The sequence below is a fragment of the Emys orbicularis genome, chromosome 3 (assembly GCF_028017835.1).
Source record: "Emys orbicularis isolate rEmyOrb1 chromosome 3, rEmyOrb1.hap1, whole genome shotgun sequence".
In the NCBI taxonomy this organism is placed as follows: Eukaryota; Metazoa; Chordata; order Testudines; family Emydidae; genus Emys; species Emys orbicularis.
The window spans coordinates 141533785-141554585 of record NC_088685.1 but is presented as its reverse complement, the minus strand read 5'-3'; the positions used below and the strand labels follow the sequence as shown (position 1 = coordinate 141554585).

Genomic DNA, 20801 nt, shown 5'->3' with positions numbered 1-20801 from the left:
TTACACTCATTCATTATTTACCGGCACAGGGGGGTAATGGCAGTAAACGGGGAATGAGCTGCTTTGCCCCAGTGTAAATATCGGGCGGAGAAACGGATGATGGTAACGTGTTGGGAGAAAGTCAGCTCTATTAATCACCGTCAGTAGGGGGAAGGAGACCTGCTGCAGCTGTATTTCACTGATCACTCTTACCTTTCACAGTGGCAAATTGCTCAGCGCGACATTTGTCAGCGGATCGTAGCATTGGGACATGGCGCAAGGAAATAATTATGGGCAAAGCAGCAACGGGGTGGCTGATGAATCCCCAAACATGCTGGTATACAGAAAGGTAGGAGGCTTTTTAATTTCTCCGAAACAGTTGGGCAAATGGCATTAGGAAACTTTCGCTCCTGGTTTCTCCTCCCCCCCCTCTCCCCCCCGAAAATTTAACTATTTTAACATTTTGCCTCCACTTGTCTTGATACAAGCTGCTGCTCTGATGTTCCATTCGCAGGAGTGAAACAACATGATTTCAGAGCATCAGAGATATCCGTGCTTTACTGTTGGAATATTTAGTACATGATGTATACTTTATACTACTTCAATAGCAACAGTATGAGCGTGTGAAATGTTAGCTCGATATCCCAACCCGTTTATCTGTTGTCTTTTATTTTAAGAAATTACCTAATCTCTTGCTCTCAATTTTAAAACACAGATACATATGCTAACTTTGCAAAGTATTCAAGAACGTTTATTCTATAATACATACTTTAAACATTCATTCGTGTTCGGTTCATTTTATGTGTCAGATGGCAATGTTGCAATATTTAGTTTATTTTACCTGCTATTTCCACGTGCTGGGTACAGCTGATATGTGATGATAAAACATTTTACGATTGAGTTAGAGTATTCACTTTTAAAATGATTTGATTGTAAAATGAGTAAAAATATTACATACTTTAGTTTTCAAATAACAAATGTTTTATGGTTAGTCAATTGTTTACAATGCAATTAAAGTGTTAGTTGCACATGTGGTATGAGGAAAATAATTGTGTAGATTTTTTTTTGTTTTGCAATCAATAGCATTTTTAAAATGTATATTCCAAGGATTCTCTCTGCAAATAGATTTCCCAACATGATAAATGTTTTAACAACAACATCAATAAACAAACTCCCAGACATTGACCTAAATAATGGGATTTATTTGGCTACAGTACTTCAATTAGAATGGTTGCTTGGGGAATTTGAGATTGTTTAAACTAAGGGGATAAAGTTGTCTTTACCTTTGAATTTGACTTCTTTAAATAAATACAACTAAATTAAGAATTTTCTCATTTAATTATAAATTGTGGAGTGGTGAAAGAGAATCTTTCACACAAACTTGGATGCAGAATGTTTTAACTACCTGTTTACTCCCAGAATTTAGGGAGTTGTAATTAGTTTGTGGTTATTTAAAATAGAAAAATCAACTCCTATTTTTGTCTTTTAGGAGTTGACTCTCTCTCTTCCTCCCCCCTCCACATTGACTGCAATAAAAAATTCTCAGATTAATGTCAGTGCTTCTTCAATAGTGAGAGTAATTGATGTCATCAGATATTATGATAATAGACTGTTCTTTCCAGAGATTATAAATATTTTGTTAGTCACAAATTGATGTATAGTCCATGCCGCCTTATTTTCAAAGATACTGCTGACTTCAATGGGATTTGGGAATGCCCAGCACCTCTGAAAATCAGGCTACTTTTATTTACGTGACTAAATATAATTTTAGGACTTTTGATGCACAAAAGTTTGGAATACTTTGCACGTGCATAATGTCATTGGACCACCTGTCCATTAACTTTACAATTGTGTACAAAAATTGTATCTATGCGCTTATGTATATTTATATAGTAAACAAACATGGGCAGAATGGTTATCATAATATTATATTTCCTAAAAAATTATTGCACCTAGTTGATTTGATTCAGCTCCCTCAAAAACACAGTATTTCATTATATTTTACATATATATACTTAAGAGTAAGTTTCATTGTAATATTTCAGCTGTATAATGGATGATAGAACTATTGCATAGGAGATATTAAAAGGACTTGGGTGTCAGTTACACTTTTTTTTTTTAACCCACTAAACTGATTCTTTTCTTTTCTTTTTTTTTAAATGTCTATCTCATTGCTGAAGTGTAACTTCCAGACATATGTAACATGTATAGGAAAGTACAAATACTGTGTTTATTTACCTAGTTTTTCTATGGCATTATTAAAAACAGAGTTGTATAGTAGGACACTTTTCACATATCTTAATCTTATGCAATATAATCTGTCATGTTATTTCTGTGGTTGGGAAAGAATTTTCCCTGGGTCAGATTGGCAGAGACCCTGGGGGTTTTTCACCTTCCTCTGTAGTGTGGTGTCCATGTCATTTGAAGGTTTAAGCTACTATAAATGGTGAATTCTCTGTAACTTGAAGTCTTTAAATCATGATTTGATGACTTCAGTAACTCAGCCAAAGGTTATGGGTCTATTACAGGAATGGGTGGGTGAGGTTCTGTGGCCTGCAATGTGGAGGATGTCAGACTGGATGATCATTATGGTCCCTTCTTGCTTTACAGTCTGAGTCTATGCCTGCTTTCTTTGATTCCTTTAACTACTCCTCTTGACCTATCATACTATAGATTGTACTGACAGGTGTCTCAGTCTCGGGTGAAAACTTCCAAGCAATGTTCTAGGAAACAGGAAACAAAATAAGATCTGGTGACATATGTGTTTTAAAAGTACATAGGTGTGTATGACAGGATGCAAATGTGATACTACCATCAACAAATATAGAAGACTTCTGGATTTAGAGTATGATAAGAGGTTGTTAAAGCATAAGTCGTTTTACTTCAGATATTACCAGCTGCTCTTGAAGTCTTCAAGTATGATGGTTTAATAGGGGCTGCTACACCACAGGAATTTTGTAATCAATTTCAGAACATAATGCTCCTCCATTTTCTAAGAAGAGGCTGCAATAACTAGTAAGTTTTGTTGCATTTTGCCATTGTATTAGGGATGAATGAACTGTGCTGAGTAACTAGAGTACAGACCTGCCAAATTCATGAAGTACTTTCTAAAAAAAAAAAGTTAGACAGAAAATGAATTAGAAGTTACTTGAAAAAGTTATGTACTTTTGGGGTGGTTGTCTCATGGATGATTGAATATTTAGAATTCAAAATCTCTTTACATCTTGAATGCCATGGCTTAAATGTGATTGGGTTTTTTACTGTTTGTCCCAATATGATATTTATGCAGCATGATTGTGTGGGATGGCAATCTGATATTTGTGCCCATGAGAAAAAGAGGAAACATGTAATATCTCTTGTGATAGGTAAGAGACAGGCCTTGACTGTAGTGAATACAAAGCAAATTCTTTATTGAGGATGCTGAGCACAAACATAACCTTGTAGTTCTCACTGTCTCTCTAGCTCCTGTCTTATTAAATACAGTCTGGACTGCCTAGAGTCACAGCCGAGGTCTCCCTAAATCCCAGCCTAGCCAAGTCATGAAAGGACCAGAAAATTTGAAGAATTTGGATGATTTGAGATGGTCCTGAGTCACAATGTTTAGATCAGAGATCTGATCTGAATCTGCATTTTTATGAAGTTCAGGCGTATTTGGATTCAATATTGAAGTTTGGCCCGTCATAGAAAGAGTCTGAATTCCGACGGCTGGATCTGACCTTTTTCAAAGGTCAGGGGATTTATAGATCCAGTGTTAATTTTCAGAGATGCCAAGCCCTGACAGAACCACAAAGATTACAGTAAACAATCTCATCTCTCACCCATAGTTAGTTTCTGGTTAGTTACCAAGATAAGGAAGTGGAGAAAGCTGATTGGTTTGTCCAGAAAAGGAAGATGAAGAAAACATAATAGTATAAAATGACACAATCTAGATTTCTTCCAGTGTCCCATGTTCATATACACAGAAAGTATACTGCACATTTAGATGGTTTTTTTTATAGAAAATCCAGATCAAATATTTGAGTTAAATATTTAGTGCATAAATTACTTGTTTAAATCTGTATTGCAAAAGGCACTAGCATAGATAAATAGTTCCTTATATCGGTATCATGCCACCTCTGAAAGCTCTTGTACTTTTTTTCTTTTAATAGAATGTCATCTGCATTACTTTTTTTAGATGCCTGCCTCATTATAAAATAATGAAATATGACACATAGGTGGTGCCAACATACCTTAGGAAGAGTCTTAAAGTTTCCTGGTATTAGCTTCAGGCAAATATGAACATATTGAAAGTATTACTTTTATTTCCTTTCCTACTGAGTCTATATCCATCAGCAATTAAAAGCTGAATTAGAGGATGTAAGAACACTGGAACCATTAGTGTTTGAACATCATATAGAAATCTTTGATTTCAGCAACACTTTCAATTGTGGCTAGAAGTTGGATTGTAGAGAAAACTACTAATATTGGCTTTTTCTTGTATCTTATGAGTTTAAGTTTTCAGAACTTGAGGTTGTTTTCTTTCTTCAATTTGTGACAAGGAGAGGATAGAATTTATTGTTGGGAAAACTTCTAATTTTAGAACCACTACCCCATGCTGTATTTCCTCGAGTTGAAAAAAGCCATAGGATTCTAATTGATCACTCTCATGTTCTGTTTTAAATTATTCTAAATTGAACAAGTTGAATCCCCCTATGGGGGATTATGAACTCTAATTTACAAGTTTACTTGCTTTTTTTTATCACCTGTTTAAGATATTCCAATCCAGCTTTGGCCTTTTTTGTGATATCAGGACTACCTTCGCTGGAGTAATTAATTATATTCTTGTTGACTGAGACTTTGAGTCACCACCTCTCTCCCTGCCCTAAATATTAAAATAGTTTTTGATGCAGGTGATCATATTTTCATAGTGTTTGAGGCTACCATGTTCTTGGTTCTATTTCTGTTCCAATAATCAAAGGTCATACTTGCTAGACTTGTATTATAAGTTTATTTGCCAGTCCACTATAATTTGAAATTACTCATAGAAGTGTGATATTTACAGGAATGATGTCTTGCCATTCCTATTATCCTTGTTCCTCTACAATGTAAGCTGTGGAAATGGTGATAACTCACTTTAGTTTCCCCCCTCCCCTCTCAAAGGGCCTCCTCCAAAATAAATTGGCTATTTGAAGTGGCAAATAAAATTGTATTGGTAATGTGTGGATATTCTCAAGTATTCACTTCAGGGAAAAAGTTACCTGGTGGAAGTTAGCCGTGTTATGCTCATACAAAGCACACGGGATCTTTATAGAGGAAGGTAAATACACAGCATTTATTGAGAATACCACAGTTAGCATATGCTTTTTAGACACACACACACACACACACACACACACACACACACACACACACACACACACACTCCTGCAGTGATGTTTATAGTTACCAGTCCAGAGTCTGGATCAATCTAGTGGCCAGCCAGATTGGTCGCAGAGGGGAGCGGGGTTCTATCGGTCGCGATCTGATGCTCCTGGAGTGTGGCAAGACGAACCCAAAGTCCTATGGCAAAGCACCCTGTTCTTATAGGTTTTCTTCTCTGTTGAAGCCTATGGATTCTGCTGTGTCACTTTGTGACCGGTTACTTCTTAATTGGTGTACACCTCCGAGAGGGTCATCCTGTCCTTTGTTCCGATTTAATCAATTGTCTTTAGGGGTGCCAGCCTTTACCTCAGGGTCGTCAATCTGCCCTTCATTATGGATGCGTGTTGATGATTCTTTGATGTCCTTTAAGTTTCTTCACTCCTTCTTCCTTGACTCTGGCTATAACAATGGCCTTCACACCTTATCTTTTTCTAATGCATACATTCCTCATTCACACAAACAGATTGAGAATACAAACAGTAGTATTCTGTATTGAGCAAAAGGGCATTGCAAATTAAACCTTGCTAAGTTTTACAATCAATAACCAAGACAATTTACATTGAGACCCAGGCCTTCAATGTTCCTCTAATCTACTTAACATAGACACAATAGAGAATCCTGTCTCTTACTTCCTAATTTGTAATACATATAGGAAACCATAGTAGCTTTATAACTTATTCTAAAACAAAAGGATGACCATAATTAGTCATAAGGATTGTTCTGGTCTGTCATTCCTTTCTGCTATTCAAAAAGGGTGGCTGACAAGATGAAATCAAATCATACATTAATTCTCATAGTACATTATAAAATCCAGCTCCTACAGCCGGACTGCAGTCTTCATATTTGGGAAGGACACGAAGGACGGAATTTTAAAAATGTTAAGCAATGGCCTATGGAAGACTTACCATTGACTTCAATAGGAAAAGAATTAGTCTGGCACTGTGTACTTCTGAATATGCCTACATTATGGTGGCACCACCACTGAGACATAAAGGAAAATATAAATTGGACCTACTCATAGACCTGAGTTAGCTGACACTGATGAACATATATGGCTTTAAAATTATTATAGGGAATTCCTGGTACAAAAATAAGTTACAGAAACTGAAAAAATTGGCCTTTTTGTATCCATAATAACTATTTCCAATTTTCAGTGGCTCATATTTAATTTGCATATAGCAGTATCACCACGGGCTGTGATCACATTATATCTGACCACGCAGAAAGGTCTGAAGGCCCAGTTAATACTTGAATGGAAGATGCAAATGCCAAGAAAGACTGAGGTACTGTGGATAACTCTCATGGTGACTGAGTATGTGGTACTCTTATTGTTGAATTTATAGTGATTGCAGGGTCCATGAAAGTATTAACTGGGCCCTTAGCTCTCTCTTCTTGGTCAGATACAATGTGATCACAGCCCAAGGTAATACTGCTACAAGCACACTAAAGCTGAGCCACTGAAAATAGTTTGGGTACAAAAAAAGGCTGATTTCCCCCCCCCCCCCCCACACACTGTTTCTGTAATTTATTTTTTTCACCATAAATTCCTTATAACTTTAGAGCCATAGCTGGTGTATGTATACAAGCTAAAGATGTTTCTGATGACAGTGGGAGGATTTGAATGGGGGTGCTTGCAGGTCCATGAGTAGGGCCAACTTATACTTTTCTTTACGTACTACTGGTGATGTCACCATAATGTATATTTCCTTCCAGGAGGTGGAGACATGGGGGAAAAAAACTTGTAGCTATGTCACTAATACTATACAATTGGATTACTAGCTGCAAGACTCCATTTCTTCTGTCTTCAACAGGTGGAAGGAATTTCTGCTGGCTGCATTGAGGCATTAGCTGGCTTTCTTCCTTTAAACTGTAGTCTCACAGAAAGTCCTTGACAGAGCTGTTTGCCTACTAGGAGGTGTCACTGCCTAAACCATTGTTTGGTCCACTGTTGTGTCTTATGTGGTCTGGTTGCCAGTCATCTGCTTCTACCTCTGCCCCTTAAGAGGAATAGCACCATGTGACGGGGCGTCCACCCCACACAAAGCCTGAAGGGGTAAATTAGGCCAATTAACCTATAGCCTGCACCTGGAGGAAAGCGAAGGCATGCCAAGGCCTAATTGCTGATGAAGTCTGGCAGGGGAAAGAGCTGGGCCAGGTTTATAAAGACAGGAAATTAGTGGCAGAAGGGGCTGCAGGGGAAATCATTTACAGTCACTTCCTAGGAGAAGGGATGTGTGCTTGGGACTACAGTGATAGGTAGCCTGTAGGTCCTCCCAGGGAGGAGGGAGTTTGGGCTGGTAAACCCAGAGAGGGGGGGAGGGAGCCAGAAGATAGAGCTGAGAAGTAGGAAGGAGCCCAGGAGAAGGGCAACACGGTCTGCCAGAAAGCAGGCCACTGTTGCCAGAGATAGGGTCCCTGGACTGGAACCTGGAGTAGGGGAACGTGGGCCTGTCCTCTACCAGACACTGGAGGTGTGGCATGGTCAGGGCAGTGAAGGCAAGATTACTGTTTTTGTATGGAGGGACTTTGATAGCCCAGAAAGGCGGGACTATAATGACATGTCTGGAGGGCTGAGTCATGAAGATAGAGAGCCTATAGGGCAAGGAACTGACAGAAGAGGGTGTTACACCTGGAACCAGCTAATCCCCAGAACAACCAGGAAGCAGCGCTCTAGTGGTGAGTGGACCCCATGGCACACCTATAGGAAAAGGTCCTGCTTGTATGTTGGGCCCCAAAAGTAAGTGTGGTGGTTCTGTTAGCTGATAGTCCTTGCTGGGCAGGGAGAAGGGAAACCTAATGCCACCAGGTGATAGGCATCATCCTCTCCCCCACAGTGCTGTAAGCTTGAAATTACAGCATTACTTGCCAGTGACTGAAGTAGAAAAATGTTACAGCATGCCGTGCAACCATGTTGCTTCTTTCTTATATCACATACATGCAGTTTAATACTGTATACGCCTGTGTGGATTGTACATTGTCACTTTCAGTCTCTCTCTGCTCTTTCCCTTTTGAAGCATTCTACATTAGTTACTATGGAAACAACCATTCTATTGATAGTGACGTGCAGTATAGTCACTTTTTTATTATGATTTTAAATTTACAACATGTTTTTTGAAATGCCGAGGTTCAATATTTGTCATATGATATAAAAATTGAGGGATTTCAAGTAAAGCAAAAGAGGATGGCCGTAAGACTGCAAATTCAAAGTTCACAAATAAATACAAACTGTTTAAAATGTATTTTTTTTTTCAGTTTAACAATTTCAGATGAATTAAATGTCTAATAATGGATTAAGGAGAACACAATACCATCCCCCACCAAATCAGAGCAGAAAAAACATTTTTCTTTAAAATAAAGAGTTCCCAAATTCTACCCTGCAAACCCAAACTTTAGACAACAAAAATCTACAGAGGACATTAAAAAATTAATCAGTAAAATATACATATTGCATTACATTTCAATATATCTGTTTTGAACCCAAATCCTGGAGAAGGATAACAATACAGCAATGTATAATGATAATATCTAGCACTTTTTGTTTGTGGATCTCACAAAACATTACCAAAGAGGCACATATCATTATCCCCATTTTACAGTGGGGAGGCATTATCCCCAGTTGATAGGGAGGCAAGGTGAAATGAAATGATTTGCCTCAGGTCACAAAGTATGTGAGTGGAGAAGCTGGAAACAGAATGCTAGTCTCAAGACTCTGCAATAGCACTATAATCCACGGTCCCACACTAAGCAACCAGACCTGACCAATCAACTTCTGCTGTTGAAAGAGAAGAGAATGCTGAGTATGGAAGAGAAGAGCCATCAAGGCTGGTCTTGCAAGGTACTAAACACTGTGTGGGGATGCTGAGTGTCTTCAAATTCCATTGGCTTCATTGGGAAATGGAGTTTCTCAGGACCTTGCAGGATCTAGCTGAGAATCTTTAGGACGAGGAAAAGAAGTTTTGAGCTGAGATTTAAAATGACAACCAGAGTGAACAAGAACAGGAAGAACGAGGGTTAGAAGGGGAAAAGCTGTACTTATAATGACAATAGAAGGGAACTTTGGAAAGGAGATGAAAGGAAAAGTAAGGGTGGGAGCAGTAAGAGAAGACAAGTAGGAAGGACCATTTTTAGGGCAATGGCCTTAAAGGGAAGAGTGAGACTTAAAAACTGCACAGGTGAATAGGAGGCCAGTGATGTGAATAGTGAGGGAAGCAAAACTTTCTACATGATTTTGAACACAAGTGGGTGAGCTGAGGGTTTTGATTTTGGATTGGATATCATCTGGTGGTTAGCAAAGAGTTGAGGGTGGAAGACCTGAGTGAGACATAAGAGAACATTGAATGGAATGAGACACTTGAATGGGGACAGAGGCTTTGACTTCTGTGCTGCTGGGAAATCAATAAAGCTGGACTCCTGCTTCAGACTTTAGAAGAGGGAAGAAAGTGGACATGGAGGCAGGGCCTAAGAGGAGCCAGGGAATGGGGCTAGTTGGCTAGCCAGGGCTACTACTGGTGCATAGAGTTGGTGTGTCTGGGAAGTGGGGTTGCAGCCAGGGAATGTAGGATTGTCTGGGGAACCAAAGCTGGAAACTGTCTGGGAACCTGGGCTGCCCAAGGAGCTCAGCTGGTAAAACAAGAATAGTTGCTCCTGTTGTTAGTGCTGCAGAGAGTTGCAAAGGCTGCTAAGTTGTCACAGCCACTCTGTGCTACTGTTCTTGGAGCTCTGGTATTAGCTGCATGAACAGAGGATGCAGCTTGCTGATTCAGCAGATCTATATGTTGTTTGTCAAGAAAGGCCACAGGCTTGGTTTGGTGGCAAAGGCATGCCCAACAGGTCACAGGGACACGAACGCATGTATTTCTGTGATAAGGTAAAGGTTCAGTCAGGATACCAGGATCCTGTCCCCTCAGCTGATACAAAGATGCCCCTCCTATGACTTCTTTTTATACATTGATACAAACAAGTTAAATATTGCACTCCAGATGTAGGTAGTTGCCACCTTTATATCTTGCACCTGCTAGTTTGAACAAAATATCCTCATCCTTTATCCTGCCATCCCAATCTTCTCTTACGATGGGTCAATGTGTTCCTGTACAATCTCTTGGGAACTTGTTTACACAGTTACTTGAGAACTCTGGTTCTTATAGCATCCTCTCTGGTCAGGAATGTACTTATTTGGTTAGCCAATACCTGTTGTGTTACTATTCTGCCAAGGCCAGGCCTACTCTGGTTCACAGCCTTTGACCCATACTGTTACGTATGCTTAGGGCTCCAGCATGGCCCTGGAGCTCCAGGCAAACCTCTGTAGCACCTGGCAAACACAGCTTTAACTGACAGTGAAACTTTCCCTAGATAGTGTGCAGAGCTCTTCATGGAAAGCAGCTGGAGCCTGGTATTTCATTTAATCAGATTTAGAAAAACAAAGGGAATTCCAAACCACAAACATTTTATATGTATATTAGTAAAGGCTTCTAAATTCTGTTACTAGAAAATGTACCACTACAAATCTCTGTGTGCAAATGTGAAACAACCAAAAAAAACCCCTAAAAACACTTAAAACTGTGGAAACCAAGAGCTAACTACATTTTTTGTCTTGGTTTATATTACAATGGCTCTCTTAATCCAAAATATAGCTGAAATCTCAAAATTTGAATGTCAATCCTACACTTCTCAGTTGCTCCATACATAGCTCTTAGACTTAGTTCTCTGTGTATATCATTTTGGGAGCTTTGTTATTATGGTGGAAATGAGTTTATATTTTGAAACTTGTTGTTGTTAGCATCCTGGAATTTGAGGCTTGGCATTTCTTATGGGGAAGGCTCTATCACAAAATGCTACTGCGGATCTCTAAATTTGCTTGTAATGGTTTGACTGATGTATCTTCCTCAGGTATCTCTCTGTGCTGACTCTGACTAATGAAAGTGCCTTGGATTGTGGCAGCAGGACAGGAATTTAAAGAAGTAGGGGGGAATGTTCCTTTCAGTCTTAATTCTTCCCCTCCCCCCTCTCTTCCCCCCCCCCCCCCCCCCCGCTATAAGCACATATAGAAAGACGCATGAATGATTTATTCTTCCTTTTTCATATAACATTGGTAAGAGGTTGCTTTCTGAATGTCAAGAACCAGAGAAAATGTGAGATTACCAATCTGTCATATTCAGGTAAATGTTTTAATGAAGTGACCTAGCCCAATGTAGAGAGACAAGGTGGGTAAGGTAATATCTTTTATTGGACCAACTTTTGCTGGTGAGAGAGACAAGCTTTTGAGCTACACAGAGCTCTTCTTCAGGTCTGGGAAAGGTACTGGGTGTCACAGCTAAATACAAGATTAGGCAGATACTTTAGAATAAGTAGTTAGGCACATTCTATGGGACCATTCAAGGTGAAGTGGCCAATTAACACCCGTGTAATCATAGGACAAAAAGTGGGGGTTAGTGGGTTACAGATTGTTGTAATAAACCATAAATCCAGTGTCTGAAGACCATCATTTTCAGTGTCTAGCAAAATTATGAATTTAAGCTCTTAGGGTTGTCCTTTGTAAACGTTGTACAGGTTTCCTTTGAGGATGCTGACTGATAAGTCAGAGTGATTGTTTTGTGAAAAGTGTTTACCTGTAGGTGATAGGGTGGTGTTGTCTTTTATCATTTTCCTGTGTGAGTTCATTTGAGAGCATAGTGATTGTCTTGTTTCACCCACATAATTGTTATTGGGGCATTTAGTGCACCGGATGAGATACACCACATGTGTACACATGGATTTTGAAAGGCATGTTGTGGGGGGCATTGATCATTATAGCACTGGAGATATGTCTGCAGGTTTTGCATCTCTTGTTCTGGCAGGGTCTGGTGCTACCTTGAGTTGGTGAGTCCTGGTCTGGGGGGATCTTGCTTTTGATGATGAGCTTGGAGATGTTGGGGGAGGGGGGTGTTTGAAGTCCAGAATTGGGGGTCAGGAAAGAAAACTTTCAGGATGGGGCCTCCATTGAGTATGGATTGTAATTGTTTGGAACCTATATGGAGTTTCATCAGTGTGGGGTGGTAGGTGATAAGTAGGGGTGTGCAGTTGAAAGGGGGTTTATTTCCTGTATTGAATCAAGTTCTCTTGGGGTATTTGGCTGGCCTGTTCCATGATGCAATCTACTTCTCTGTTGTAGTAGTCTTGTTTCGTGAAGGCAATTTTAGTGTGTTAAGGTGTATATCCCAGACTTCCTTCTCCAAGCATATTCTGTGGTATCTGAGTGGCTGTAGATAACAGATTTCTTGGTGTGCTTCCTGAGCTATGAAGGTAGGTGTGGTGATCTGAGGGTTTCTTGTGTATATATAGTTGTCTGTAGGGTTCCATTGTGGAAGCTGATTGTGGTGTTCAGGAAGTTGATGCTAGTGTGGGAGTGTTCCAGAGAGTTTAATGGATGAGGTCGGGGGGGGGGGGGTGTTGAAGTTGTGGTGGAAATCTGAGAGAGTTTAAGATGTTTATCCAGAGGGTGAAAATATCATCAACATATCTTTTTATATCATTGGTTTTGTGGTGCATTTGCCCAAAAATTCTTCTTCAAGGTGGTCCTAGATGAGGTTGGCATATTGAGGACCCATCCTAGTACATGTTCCCAGGGTTTGGGCAAAATGTTTGTGGCTGAATGTAAAATTGATTTGGGTGAGGATGAAATGGATGAGTTTGGGGTGGGTATTTGAGGGTTATCCATTGTCTTGTAAATATTTGAGGTAGGCAGCTATGCTGTCATTGTGAGGGGTGTTAATGTATATGGAAATTACATCCATGGTGGCAAGGATGGTGTTCTGAGGGAGGTTATTAATGTTGTGAAATTTATGGACGAAGTCATTTGTATCCTGGAGGAAGCTGGCCCTTTGTGTGGTGAGTGGTTTGAGAATGGTTTCTGAGAGTCCCAATCTTCCTTCAGTAACCAGATATAATGGGTCTGTCTGGGTTCTCTTATTTGTGTATCTTGGAAAGGATGTAGAAGGTCCTTATATGGGTTTGTGGGGATGAGTTTGTAAAGTATTTATTGGAGTTGTTTGGGGAAGGATTTGATGATATCATTAAATTCCTGGGTAAATTGTGGTGTGGAGTCTTTGAGTTCTTTATAGTAGGCAGTGTTGAAGAGTTGTCAACTGGCCTCATTAACATAGTCCTCATGGTTGAAGACTACAATGGTGCCACCTTTGTCTGCTGGTTCAGTCACTATCTGATGGTTAGATTTCAGGGTTCCATTGTGGAAGCTGATTGTGGTGTTCAGGAAGTTGATGCTAGTGTGGGAGTGTTCCAGAGAGTTTAATGGATGAGGTCGGGGGTGGGGGGAAGTGTTGAAGTTTTGGTGGAAATCTGAGAGAGTTTAAGATGTTTATCCACTTTCACAGTATTGCCAACCCCAAATGTTCAAAAATCATGAATCAGGCTCACCAAAAATCATGAGTTTGGCTTTAAAATCATGAGATTAAGTAAAAATAACAGATGCTATGTTCTTTTTATTTGCCCTCTGCTTTTTGAGCCTTTAGAGTGCACGTGGGTCACATTTTGAAGCTTTCTCCACAGCCACAAAGGCTAGAAACTTCATTTTTCTTTAAGAATCAAGGCTGAAATCATCACATATCCACTTGATTCCAGTAGCTGGGACTTTAAGGAAAACAATTATCATGAGACTCGTGATGAAATCAGGAGAGTTGGCAACACTGCTTTTTACTTCTATTTAAAGGCTAGTTACTTTCCAGAAGGCTCTTAAACACAACACCACAGTGATTGAGTTGCAGTTCTCACAGGAGAATATTTAAAACCAAACACCAAGAAAATTCCATTTTAAAGTTGAGAAAAATATTGAGACTTCTTAGTGTTAGCCAAATGGGCTTGTTTCCCCTGGAGCTACTTAATTACCCCAAGGAGGCACGGAAAGCGAGAGGACGGATATCAAATTTTTTATTTATCAGTCAGCTGAGCGGGTGCTCCCCTCGACTCATGCCAGAGGGAGAGGCACATTTTTTGAGCGCGGAGCAGGCTTTTTATACTTGCTAACAAACAACTTAGGCTAGTAAAATATACGCCCGCTATGCATTTTTAGCTTTTTTTTTTTGGATGTAATCAGGATACATCTGTCTAACTTTCTCTGCTGAGCAGCGTGCGTGCAGGAAGTCTGGGGGATGAGCACATAATTGCCCTTTTGCTTTAACAAGATTCTCCCCCCTTAAAAGCATTTTGAGAGCTTTATGGTCCCCAGTCTTTGACTTTTACCGGCTGGTATAACGTTATTATTTGTTGGTACGCAACCTGATTAACCATTTGTTGGATTAGTGCAACTAAACAGGGAGCAAAGCAAGCAAGGGCTGACAAAGCTACAATAAAGAGTGCAAAGAAGAGGAAGCCTTTTTGGAGCCATTCTAACTGTGGTAACCAAGAAGTAAACCAGTTCATGTTCCACCCTTTCCATGTTTGAACTGGGACATGGGCTAACTTCCTCATTTCCTTGGTTAATTGTTTTACCACTTTTCCATTATTATTGGTTTGTAAACAGCAATTAGACTTATTTAATTTTTCACAGACTTCTTCTTTTTCCGCCAGCAAATAATTAAGGAGAATATGGTGCTGATAGATCGTATTTTTTATTTGGGTTGATTGATTGGCCAAAAGGTCGAGTGCCGCGGCTGTTTGGTTAGTTAAGATTTCCAAAACAGCCTGTAGCCTAATTATTTGATTTAGGTTATAAATAGGTTTTTTGGCCCCGGATATTAATTTATTAGGATTTTAAGTGGCCGGTTTATAATGTTTTATAATTTTCTTGGGGGGCCACTCCTGAGCTTCCCATGTTTGGGAGCTTCCGGCGGCCAAGGTGGAGTTTACGGACTGCCTTTCCCTAATCAAATCATTATATACTTTAATTCCCAACTTATTTTCCTGTGTTTGGGCCAATAGAAAGAACAAGGGCCATATATATTCAACGTAACATATTCCTGACCAATTTGGAGGCAATTTGCGATAAGCATAAGGCCCGCAAATTCAGTAATGGCCTTTTAGGGCCCAGACTTTATTAGCGAAGGGACCATTCCAGGTTGTAGAGTTTAATGGTTGTTTAAAATATAAATAATTACCTGGCCCTAAAGGCCCCCCCATAACGGTTGATTTACCATCAGAATTGCAGTAATTACATTTTCACGCCCCAGCTCCCGCCTTCCAAACACAATTGCAGCCCCACTTTGGCCGATTGGAACTAGACCAGAACTGTTTAAAATAGGTCCGGGTTTTGTTATGGTGCTGCCATGCCCATTGATGGACCCGTACCACGTGGTCCTTACTAGTGGTATTGTTTTGCTGGCAACTTAAAAATAGGGCATTGAAGAACCTATTCTGTTCTACCGCCTTGCAACCTTTGCCTGTATGTAGTTGGTAGGAACATTTTACCCAACTATTATTGGTAAGCCTTACATGGGTGTGGTTTCATTGCCCTTGATATTTAGAACAGTCATACGAGTGACAGTTGGGATTATAGCAATTAAATCCCGGGGATAGAGTCCAATCACACCTACTTTTTTCCACGTACACTTCCTTCCGTTTTGTTTGATTAAGGCAAAGAATACCCATTTCAGAAGAATAGAGTTGCCAGGGACTACTATTCTTAGTCCAAACTTCTGTTTCATTGTGGACTATACTTAAATTACTGATTTACCATTTGGGTTGCACCGGCTGGGCTATTCAAGGCCATTCATTTAATTTTTCTGGGCCTTTACACACCTAACAGTTACTGAGATTAAAGGAATTTGCTATTGTTTCCCCCAGTTGTAAGAACCTATTTTTCCAACCATAATAGTGATGGAAGTGCATAAGCAGAAATATTAACAATAATTTCATTATCTTTTCCTAAACAGTTCCTTTAGTCCGTTCAGCTGCTGGTATTTTTAGGTGGAGTTTTTACCTGTGCCACCCCGGGCTTTTTTTCCGCTGACTCAGTCTTCAGGTTAGGGTTTAGGAACCGTTTTACCCGCGTATGGTGCATTCATTTGTTACTCCCAAGAATTTTAACTGCAGCTTGGCTGATGAGTGAGACAGTGTGTGGGCCGTCCCACCGTGGTGTAAGGGAGTTACGCTTCCACTTCTTGACAAGGACCTGATTACCGATCCGGAACGGGTGCATGGGCTGATTTAAGGGAAGGGCCTGAAAAGGCACCGCGTATTGATGCAGCTGTAACAAGACAGATTGCAGCCCAGAGACCTGTTTTCATAAGGAGTTATTCCCCATTTCCCAGTTTACATCCTCCCGGAACCCCGGGATAAGTATTTGGGGAGGGAACCCAAAGACCAGTTCAAAGGGTGAAAGTTTAAGACCCTTACGCGGGGCCCTTTGAATGCGGGTAAGGGCGAGGGGTAGCGCATTAAGCCACTTTAAACCAGACTTTGTGCATAGTTTAGTGAGGGTATTTTTGAGAGTTCTATTCATTTTTTCTACCTGACCCGAGCTTTGCAGCCTTCAGGGTGTATGCAACTTCCATTGTATACCGAGTGCCTGACACCTGTTGGACCACTTGTGAGGTAAAGTGGCTTTCCCGATTAGACTTAATTGTTTCGGGGAGATGGAATTGGGGAAGTATTTTATGCAACAGGGCCTTAGTAACAGCCCGAGCCTGACAGTGCTGGGTGGGGTAACACTTTACCCACCCAGTGAGCTGGTCAACAAATACAAGTAGGTATTTATAGCCCCTGCAAGGGGGCATTTTGGCAAAGTCAACTTGCCATCTTTGAAAAGGGAAAGTGGCCCATGGTCGGCCTTCCATTGGGGCAGGAGGGCCACACCCCTTTTGATGTGTTCGTTGACAGACAGGACAATTATTAACAATTCTCTGGGCCTCCATGTGCATACCCAGCCCCTTAAGGGATCGGGTGGCCAAATTAACCATTGCTCCCGACCCCAGATGTCCCTCTTTATGTATGAGCCGGAGAATTTCCTGAAGTACTGGTCGAGGGACAAAAATCTTCCCCCCAGGCAATTTTCACCATCCTGAGGAGACCTGCCGGGCCCCTGCAGCCTGCGCGTGGCATATTTTCTCAGCCGTATATTGGGGAGGAAGGGCCTTAGCCTCAGTATTTTGAGCCAAGAGGAGCCATAAGGCCCCCTTTCGGGCGGACTTCTTTGTGGCCTGATCAGCCAATTGGTTATACCTACGCTGTTTGGCCTTAGGGGCCCTTCCATGAGCACACACATGTACTACGGCGACCCGGAGGGGAAGCATTAGGGCCTCAAGAAGTGTTTTGATGAGGCTTCCATGCGCAATTCTTTGGCCTGAGGCCGTAATGAATCCTCTCTCTTTCCACAGGGTTTCGTGGGCGTGTACCACCATGTAGGCATAACGGCTATCAGTATATAGATTAAGAATTTTCCCGGCTCCCAACCGGAGAGCCTCAATAAGGGCCACTAACTCGGCTGCTTGGGTGGACAAATTAGGGCTAAGTTTAAACTTGTGTACTTCTTTGTTTTTAACTACTACTGCTGCTCCGGTAAACCGCTTGCCATCTATCACATAGCTGGACCCGTCAACGTACCCTTCAATTTCAGGGTTGGGCCAAGGCAAGTCCGAGAGGTCAGGGCGGGGCTTGGTTTTTTGTTTCAAGACTTTAATACAGTCATGAGTGGGGCTGGTTTCATTGGAAACCCGAGGATTAGGCAATAGGGTAGCTGGGTTGAGGGAGCTAACTGTTCTAAAGGTTAAGTTGGGGGCTAGCAAGAGCCCCACTTCATATCTAGTATGTTGACTGGGATTTAGATGCTTTTTCCCAGCGCCTGTCCCCAGTATTTGAGGCACCCTGTGGGGGACCACAACCTCAGTGTCGCCACTCAGGGTCAACTTTTCAGCTTCCTGGACGAGGAGAGCGGTTGCTGCCACGGCCCGTAAACAAGCAGGCCATCCCTTGGCGACGGGGTCCAACACCTTTGAGTAGTATTTAATGGGTTGCCAGGTGGGTCTGGACCTTTGGCACAGGATTTCAGCTGCCATCCCTCCTCTTTCATGAACGTATAGGGTGAACAGCCTCCGGGGATTTGGGAGGGCCAGAGCGGGAGGCTGAACCAAGGCTTCTTTAAGCTCTCGAAATGCTTTTTCCATTTCTCTGGTCCATGTTCAATGGAGCAGGCCTTTCTTAGTTAGGGATTTATATAAGGGTCTGGCTTTTCCCCTGTAGTCAGGGATTCAGAACCGACAAAAGCCAGTCAGTTCCAGAAAGGCCCTTAATTCTCAGGGGTTTCGGGGTTGAGGGCTATTAAGTATAACCTGGATTTTCTCCTTACCCAAGCTACGACTTTCTTGGCAAAGATGATATTTGAGAAAAGTGACCTGTTGCTTAACCAGTTGGGCTTTTTTCTTTGAGGCTTTATACCCCTGTGCCCCCAGGTAATTAAGGAGCTTTATAGTTTGTTTTTTACAGGATGTTTCCATCTTAGTACTTAGAAGCAAATTGTTGCAGTACTGAACTATGTTGCATGAGGGATGCCTGACCAGGAATGGGGCAAGGTTTTTTTTTTAGCTGGCTGCCAAAAATTTCAGGTGCGCAGGTAAGTTCCTGTGGAACAACGGTCCAGAGATATTGGGCCTTGTAGTGGGTATCTGGATCCTTCCATTCAAAGGCAAACAGCCTTTGGGATTCCGGATTAAGGGGTATGGAAAAGAAGGTGTCTTTTAAATCTATGACTGAGAACCAGCTGTGTTTTCTAGGAACCTGACCCAGAATAGTATGAGGATTCGGGACAACTGGGTAGGGGGCCTCTATTAATTTGTTAATTTGCCTTAGGTCCTGGACCAATCGATACTGTCCATTAGGCTTGGGCACCCCCATTATTGGAGTATTGTATGGGGACGTGCCCTTCCTAAGCCACCCGCACTGCAGAAATTTTTGGATCAGGGGTTTTAATCCGACCTCAGTGGCCATCTTAAGAGGGTATTGTTGAATTTGGACTGGGCTGCTTTCTTCCTTAAGGGAGATATGCACTGGTGAAGCATTTCGGGCCCGAGCGACACCTTCCTCCTCTGCCCAAACCTCAAGGTTAACCCCTGGCAGCTGGTCTCCTTCACTCCCCTGGCATTCCGGGGAGTGATTTCTAGCGCTCATGAGGGCCATCTGGTAGTTGGAGGTCTGCTGTTTGGGAAGCCTAACCTCCATAGTCCCATTGTCGAACGAGATCTCCGCTTGCAGTTTAGTAAGGATGTCTCGTCCAAGCAGCGCGATGGGGCAGGAGGGGCTGCAAACAAACTGGTGGGAAATTTGATGGTCCCCTATTTTCGCTAGAAGGGGGAGAGTTTTTTCTAAAGCTGTAGTTTGTCCCTCAATTCCTTGGACTATGGCACGTTCCCGAGCTCTACCCGGAGGAGCCTTTTTAAGGGGGAGCAAACTAAGGGTGGCCCCAGTGTTAATAAGGGCTTCAATTGTGCGGCCCCCTACCTTAATTTTTACCGTGGGATTCAAGCTGGCGGCTTGTGCCGCCAGGAGGGGCCGCTGGGTTCCTTGGCCCCCCTATGGGGAGGGTCCCTCCCCAGTAAGCCCTGCACTGTTATAGAGGACGGGAAGGGGCGGGGTTCTATCTCTATGCTTCTTTTCCGCGGCCTGTTGCCGGGGGCATTCGTTTTTCCAATGTCCCTCCTCCTTACAAATAGCACATTGATTCCGACCCAGGCGGGGGCCCCGTCCCCTCCCCGGCGGCCCTGGCCGCCCCTTAACTTTGGCCCCCCTTCCTTCATATCCTTCCCTTAGGGCCATTGCTAAAACGCGGGCCCCTTTCTTTCACTCTTCTTCATCCCTCCGATTATAGACCTTTATGGCAATTTTTAGAAGTTCCTTTATATTTTTGCCCGACGCCCCTTTCAACTTTTGCAACTTTTTCCTAATGTCCTTATAGGATTGCCCAATGAAAAGCGGTATTAATACCCGTTTTCCATTGGAGTCCTCAGGATCGAGGTTTGTATATTTTTTACAGGTGTTACAAAGCCGCTCGTAAAAAGCGGCTGGGTTTTTATTCTTTTCCTGTTTTATATTATATAACTTAGCCCAATTCGGGGTTTTTCTAATGCAGCGTTTTATTCCCTGCACTATGGCCGAGGCGTATTGGCTATGGAGGCCTCGGCCTGCTGCGTCATGCGACCAGTTGGGAGGACTCTTGGGCAACTGTGTAGCCAAATCGGTCGGGTTTGTTTCTAATTTGGTTAGCCGCTTGCGGGTCCGGGAGAGGACTAGACGCCTCTCCTCCGCGGTTAGTAGAGTGTTAAGAGCAACCCTCATGTCGCCCCAAGTGGGGTTATGAGCCATAATTAAGGTTTTAAACACTGCTGTTAGTGGGGCGGGATTGTCTGAAAACGGAGGGTTCAGGTGTTTTTAATTATATAAATCACTAGTAGTAAAGGGGACATACACCATAGTGAGACTGCCATCGGGGGCTACAGTCTCCCGCA

At 41.9% G+C, this 20801-nt stretch overlaps 1 protein-coding gene across 6 annotated transcripts in view; it reads left to right on the top strand.

The window, feature by feature from the left end:
- The first annotated feature begins 250 nt into the window (after positions 1 to 250).
- The window catches only part of RGS7 (regulator of G protein signaling 7), a 420700-nt gene continuing 400149 nt past the window's right edge, over positions 251 to 20801 (top strand). For all 6 annotated transcript variants that reach the window (XM_065400366.1, XM_065400369.1, XM_065400367.1 and 3 more), the window contains exon 1: positions 251 to 328. In XM_065400366.1, the coding sequence (XP_065256438.1) occupies positions 251 to 328 (78 nt within the window). The remainder of the gene's footprint in view (positions 329 to 20801) is intronic.